At 54.2% G+C, this 7,330-nt stretch overlaps 1 protein-coding gene across 1 annotated transcript; it reads right to left on the reverse strand.

The window, feature by feature from the left end:
- Window positions 1-596: 596 nt before the first annotated feature.
- Window positions 597-3,400, reverse strand: NKX2-3 (NK2 homeobox 3; the record flags this gene model as incomplete). The annotated part of the gene is made up of 2 exons (XM_081329604.1): window positions 597-1,216; window positions 3,058-3,400. The coding sequence occupies 2 exons, from the start codon at window positions 3,398-3,400 to the stop codon at window positions 597-599; spliced, it is 963 nt and encodes a 320-aa protein (XP_081185730.1).
- Between the last annotated feature and the right edge of the window lie 3,930 nt (window positions 3,401-7,330).

Below are 7,330 nucleotides of genomic sequence, written 5' to 3' on the forward strand. Positions count from 1 at the left end.
TCTGCCTGGGGTGGAAGCGGGCCACACCGGCCGCGTATTTCCGCCTCCTCCATCCTTCCGCGCCAACAGACCTTCCCTGCCTCTCCATAGCAGGGCCGGATCTCGATATTGCACCTGGTTTATTATGGCATCCTTTTAACTCCTCGCAGTGTGGCTACATCGATACATTTAATACACTGACAGCAGGAGGGGAGTCGAGGGAGGCGGCCTTTGCTTTGTATAAGCGAAGCAGCTTCTGGCAGCGCCTGGCCTCTGTTTCCCCACTGCAGTCCAGGCGCGGAGCGTGGAGACTCCCGGGTTGCTCCTGCCCCTGCCCCGTCGGAAAGCTTCGGGGCCTTTGTGGAGGCCGGTGGGGGCTCTCCCTAGGGCAGTCCAAATAGAGGATCTGTTCTTGTCGATCGCGGCGATCCAGGTTAGCTCCGAGAGCGGCCGACGTGCTAGACACCAGCCACGGACAAAGGTCCCTTTCCCCCTTCGCCGGAGGCCGCTTCTCCGGGCGTCGCTCACTTTCACCCCAAAGGGTCCCAGCCCGGCCGCCGAGTGGCTGCGGAGGATCAGCGGTCCTTTGGGCCGCGGTATTCCAGGAGCAGCGCCGCCTACCAGGCCCGGATGCCCTGAGTGCAGGAAGAACCGGCGGCCCCCTGGTGCAAGGGCTGAGCTCCGCTGGGGAAGCCGCCCATGTTGACATAGGGCCCCGGCGATGGCTGCACCGAGGGGGCCACGCTGTTCCCCGCGGGGTAGTTGCAGCTGTAGCCGGCGCCGTAGGCTGCACCGGAGGAACCGCCGTAGGCATAATTAGGGAAGCCGTTATACGCGTAGGAGGCAGCGGGAGGGTTGTAGGGCGTGCTGTAGGCCTGCGAGCCGCCCAGGCAGGGCTTGCCGTCCCTCACCAGTACCGGTACGGCCACTCTGCGTGGCGGCGGCGGCGGCGCTGGAGGCTGCGGGGTCGCCCCCGCCGCTGGGCCGCCGAGTTCCAGGGCCTTGTCCTGCCGCTGCCGCTTGCACTTGTAGCGCCGGTTCTGGAACCAGATCTTGACCTGAGTGGAGGTGAGCTTGAGGCTGCTGGCCAAGAGCTCCCGCTCGGGAGCAGAAAGGTAGCGCTGCTGCTGGAAGCGCCTCTCCAGCTCGAAGACCTGCGCCTGCGAGAAGAGCACCCGCGGCTTCCTCCGGCTGCGCGCCTTGGGACGCTCCGACGCCGCCTCGGAGGGCTCCTTGCCTGCAAAAAGAGCGGAAGTAGAGAGGAGTAATCGTGCAAGAAGCCGCGGGGATTAAGGGTGAGGCAGCCGCTCCTGAGCGCGGTTGTTGCCCCTAAGCCACTGATTTCGGTGCCGCCAACGCCTGGAGATACACCTAGCAGGAGGGCCTTTTCAGACTTCTACACACCTGCACCACTTGGTGCCCTTTCCATGTTCTGGGCAGGAGTGTCTGCAGTCTCTGCCAGCATGATGCAGGTCATGGGAATGGGGTGATCACCTGTTCCCTGGGATGAATGAGCGTGGAGGGAATCCCTCTCCTAGGGAAGCGTCCCCCGTCTTCTACTAAGTGGGGCTTGGATTTGTCCTAAAGTCCCTCTTGATGCAACCAAAGAAAAGTCAGGCCACAACACAGTAAATCCTAAGGTTTCCTATAATGATTTGCTGCACAAAGTTTAGTATAAATCTCACAAAGAATTCATATCTTACTGAGATCATGCTTTCCACTCACCTACAAGCCACTGTGATTGAATCCACACCAATATAGCAATCCCAAACAATCTTCTGGGTTAATCTCTGTTTTACGGGATTACGTCCCAATGATTACAGACTGAAGATTCCATAAGAGGCTCAAAAGAACCTTTGGACTTTTTTTTAAAAAATCAGGCAAAAATAAAAATGGAGCAGAACAGCATTTTGACCTGATGTAACAAGTGCAACAAGACCAGACCAACCAGGAGCCCAATCAGGTTAGCAATGTACATGTTGGGTCTCCAACTGCACACAGCTCTAGCCTCAGGACTTGGAAATGAGAAAGCAGGCCTTGGAGGCCCAGAGCTGCCTGCCATTTTCCTTGCCCTGAGCGAAAATCAATCATTCTTTTCTCCTCGCTGAAGGGGACTGGTCGCTAGGAAGAAGTGGGAGCTGGAAGAAGGACATTTGCTCACTAGATAAGAGAAGGACCATTTCAGTATATCTCCCCTCCTGCAAATCCAACAGTTTCCCCATCGTCTGGCAGTCTAGGCCTGGCAGGCCCGTTTGTTAGTTCTAAACAGATCAAGAGTAAACTGCGTTCTGCACTCCTGAGCAAAGTTTGGTGGCCAGATTCTCCCCTCTTTGGCCTAGGAGAGCCTCTAAATCTGACCTCCTATCTCTAACCTAAGGAAGGCCTGGCCTGGGATCGGTGAGTTACCTCCTCACTCTTTGAGAGGGGCTGGGTGGGCCTGGGGGAGAGTAGAAGTTGCTTTGTTGCTTAGCTTACAGCCAGTTTTCTGGCAAGTGACTTTAATAAGGGCTGACTCTCCAGATGGTGGGCACAGGGTTGCATGCCCCCCCCCCTGCACAAAGATAACCTGCGACCTTTCCGTTCAAATAAACCAGATTGGTTTATTTGAACGGAATTTCATAATTTCATAATTTTAATTTCATAATTAAAAACCAACCCCCTCCCCACACGAGCCTTTTAGGGACACATCCCGATACATCGACAATAGCGATCATAACCCGAGTGCTTCCACAGCCGCCAGCCTTTTCCAGCGACCCGCAAGACAAGCTACGCTCCAAAGCAGCCTCCATCACGTCCCCATCTAGAGCGGCCTGAAGCGAACTTGAAAGAGCGAGAAGAAACGTCTGGGAAAATACGTGCCGGGAAGATGTTCCGCGCTCAGCATCCCGATCTGCTCCGGCTGACAAAGGAATTGTTCGGACGCTCCAGTGGAGGGCAGGGCAACCCGGACCACATCGGCTCTGGGCCATTCGAGAAGGTCCGGAGCCGTCCGCGGGGTTCGGCGGGTTCTGCTCCTGGACCCACAGCCTCCCAGGGTGGGGAGCCCCAGAGCTCTGCCCACCTTCCTCCCGGACTCACCGGTTCCCGACTCCTGCGCCGGCTCTGCCTCCTCTGCCAGGCCTTTGGGCTCGCAGGTGCCCCGCAGCACCGCCTGCACGTAGCCGCCGGGGGAGAACCCCCCGTCCGCTCGGCTCTTTGTCGAGGCCATGGGGGACGAGAAGGGCTGCTTCTCCTCGCTCTCTTCGTCCTCCTCTCGGTCGGAGAAGCGGCAGCTCAGCAGGCAGGAGGCAACGGCGGCGGCTGGGGCGAAAGGCGCTTCGAGGGGGCCTCCGAGGCGCTGCTGCTGCTGCTGCTGCTGCTGCTCCAGTTTCAGGATGTCCTTGACGGAGAAGGGGGTGGAGGTGGCGGGGCTGGGGAGCATCCTGGGCAGGGAGGCGGGAGAGAGGGAGACGGCCAGCCCGGCTGGGGCAGAAGGGCCGCGCCCGGGAGCGAAGCCAGGCGAAGTGGCGTCCATGCGAACGCGGCGCCGCCTCTGCCAGTCCCCGCCTCGGCGAGGACCAGCAGCCCGCTCTGGACTCGGAGCCGCCTCTTCGGCCGAGCAGGGCACGTCACGGCGAGGAGGGGCCGGGCCGGGCCCCCATTGGAAGGCGGGGAGCGGGAGCGGGAGCGGCCCTCCGAGGGAACCTGCCCAAAGGTGAACCGGCCGCGGGGAAGAGCCGGGCCAGCCGGACCTCCAAGGCTTCGGGTCAGAGGTGACCCGGCGGGCGCCTGAAGACCGAGGGGGCCCGGAGCCTCGTGCCCGGGCGCTGGGAGCTTGGCATCACCAAGACCGCCGCCCGGGCAGGGTTCGCGGGGATCGGGCAGAGCCGGCTGAAACCAAGAAGTCCCGCTGACTCCACCTGGCCCAGCCGCTCCGCTTCACCGCCGGCCCTGCCGCCACTCCCTGCCCGGCCCGGGGCCCGAGCGCGGGGATCTCCCGCTCGGTCCTCGGGAATTTGCTTGGAGTCGCCTAGCTTGGCTTTTCCGAGAAGACTCGGAGGGACCCGCGGAAGAAAAGGACCGGGTGGGGCGTCCCCAGCGCCGTTCCCCCCCAACCGGCTGGGTAAGCGGGAGCTGCCTTGGAGGGTGATCGGACTGCTGCGGAGGCGGGCGAAGGATGGGTAACCCGGGCCCCTGAACCGTGAGAGCCTTGTTCTTATTCCGGGAAGAGGAAAGGAAACTTCCCAAAGGAAGGACAACGGCCATCTGCTTTTTGTCACCTGTGACAAGGCTCTTCTTCCCCATCCTTTTGAAGCAACGGTACTAAAGAGAACAATGGCATCACAAGGACGGTTACGATAGCTGGCACCGCTATCAATGTATGCATGGTTGTTAAAAGTTGTGGATTGCCTCGCTTTTTTTTAAAGATCCGGACGTCATTGCAGGTCCCACGATGAAATGCATCTGCTGGTTCAGAAGCAGTGTATCTGTGGGTATGTGAATAAGACTAAAAGGGATTGGCAAAAGCTATGAGTTTTCTACTCCGGTTGTCTGATCTATTATGGAACAGGAATGCTATAGTTTTATTATTCCTAATAATAATCACATTATTTATAAAATCTATCTAGGAAAAAATGTCACTATAGCTGCTGTAATCTTGTGTTCCACAATTAGCTGTGATGGTCAGAATTTATCCTGATGTGCATGCAATATGAATAAAAAGGTCCAAGTTTTCCTTTCCTTTCCTTTCCTTTCCTTTCCCACAGATGGCTGAGGAAGGGCAAGTCTGAGAGATGGGAGGAAGGTACCCAAAGTACATGGACAGTTCTGAAAACCCCCTTACTCATTTTCAAGTTAACTTATTAGAATTCTTTAGTGTGGCTATTCAATGACGTCACTACCGATGGATAAAATGGATTAAATTCGTGCGAAGTTTCTTGATTTCCCTCTTGTTGGCTCTGCTGTTCTCTCCTGGGAATTGTTGCAGAATTCACGAGCAGAGGGAAGGGAAGGAATGGGAGGCTCTACAGCCTGGTGCGGTGAGTGTTGGGGAGCGAAAATTCTTCCCAGGCTGTTTCCTAACTCCACCCTTCCAGCTCGACCAGCTGGCCCCTTTTTCCGCTGCCAAGACTTCTTTTCTTTTCTTTTCTTTTCTTTTCTTTTCTTTTCTTTTCTTTTCTTTTCTTTTCTTTTCTTTTCTTTTCTTTTCTTTTCTTTTTCTTTATTTCTCTCTCTCTCTCTTCTTTCCTTCCTTCCTTCTTCTTCCCTTCACCTTCCCTTCCTTTCCCTTCCTTTCTCTGGGGTGGGGCAAGCTAGAAAATCCCAACCAAAAATAAAAACCCACAAGGTTCCTGTACCAGCTCTCTGCAAATAAACAGGGTTGAAACAGGGTTATACAAAGAGACATCCCAACTTGTACGAGGTTGTCTTGCAGGAAAGTCAATGGTATCCACGACTTCCTGTTCTTTATTTTGCGGTAGCCATTACTTAAAATGGATCCACAGAGTTTAATAGATTTGATTTCCCCTTGATATTAACGGTGCTGAGATTTTAAACCAGAGGTACAGATATAATTATAATTAGGTGGCAGGGCCCTCAGTAGGGAACAGGGTGAGGAAGGGTCTGTCCCCCCCCCCGTCCCCGAAGGAGTAGGTGACTTCCTTTCGATAGGAAATGGATGTAACTGTTCATCAGTGATGTTTGCAAGGATTCTTCTGCCGCGCGGGTTATAGAGCCTTCTTACGACCCTGCGCAATATAAAGATGACGTTGGGCAGCATTTTCACTTTCTCAACAGTAATGTTGGTAATTGCACTGAGCAAATGGAGAGCAGAAGACTCTTCTGCTAATCAAGGGAGGTTCAAAACGAACAGGGGAGCAAAGAGGTATGGGAGGTGCAACACGGACTCCAGAGGAAAAACAAAGCGGGTCCCCACGGCCTGGCCACGAAACCATTTCATGAAAACTCTCTAGGCTTAGGCTGCAAACGTCCCGGACACTCATTGCGGATTTTTACCCTGCTTGTTGCTTTCTCTTTGTGATCAGGAATAGAAATGCTCCCATATCGGAGTGGCTCGGAAAATCATTGAGATCCTGATGGAGATCCCTCAATACGGTGCACTTATCCTTCTCCATTAAAGCCCGGCGAGGCCTACTTGTAAATATTTTTGCTCCTCTAAATGATTTGATCCGGAGACGGATATAAGGCCTGGCGATTTGCTCCCGAACCCCAGAGCCTTAGCGCATTTTCGGAGGGAGATTTCCCATCTGCAAGAGACCAACTTTGGAGAGAAGTATTTCCTGCCGACTTTGCTTCGGGGAGCAATCTGAAGCACAGCTAAAGTGCTGCAATCAACAGGGTGATTTCCTTTTCAGTAAACATGTCTGGGATCTGGCTGAAAATCTGTTACAGTTGAGAGACCAAAGGCTATTTAAAAAGATTTACAGAGAAATTAGCTTGCTATGGAAAAAAATAAAAAAGCTTTCTGCTGCTTTGGAATGAAGTTCTTTTTGTCGCTATCTTAGTGGGTAGGTGCCAGTTTAGGAATAGGGAAGCATATTGTGCGGAAGTTTTAATTTGTTTTTAAACGAACCGAAGAAAACGGTAGTAGTAGGGGCATCTCTCTCTCTCTCTCTCTCTCTCTCTCTCTCTCTCTCTCTCTCTCTCTCTCTCTCTCTCTCTCTCTCTCTCTCTCTCTCTCTCTCACACACACACACACACACACACACACACACACACACACACACGAGATGGACTCTAACTGAGGAAACACCTCGACAATTTAGGACAAGCAGAAAAAGACTCAGCACCAGCAACCTGTAAAAAGGCGCGATCACCTCGGGGGCCCGGCAGATGATCTGGCATTGGAGGGATGGCGTAGCTGTGTACAAGGTCGAAGCCAGCAAGTTTAGGAAGGTATGGTCGCCGTGTAGGAAGCACAGCAGTCGCTAAGAGGACACTGCCTCTGTCCGCAACTCTAGGCCAGTTTTCGGAGTTGCAGCTTCTCGGTTGTCTCTTTTGTAGCTCTACGGAAATATTCCACCATCAGGAGTAGACGATTCGCCGAGAGCGGAGCTAGCGGGAATCGGCTACGTCGTAGTCCTGAGAGCCAAAAATGCGAAGGTTGGGATTTTTCGCTGGGCCGCCACGAAATGCAATTATCTGGAGACACCACAACGGAGATTCTTATGAATTAGAGGTTTCACCAATCGACCGCTGGATACACCGCCCTATGCCTGACCACGTTCACCGTCCCGAAACCAAAACATTACAGTGTTTCTAGAAAGGAAAGGCTAGAACGGTCAACAAGCCGAGCCAGTTGTGGGATCTAGCCCGGGAGCGGGTTGATGCAACCACGCATATTGATTGCATC

The sequence above is a fragment of the Vipera berus genome (genome assembly GCF_964194415.1).
Source record: "Vipera berus genome assembly, chromosome: 5".
NCBI classification, from domain to species: domain Eukaryota; kingdom Metazoa; phylum Chordata; class Lepidosauria; order Squamata; family Viperidae; genus Vipera; species Vipera berus.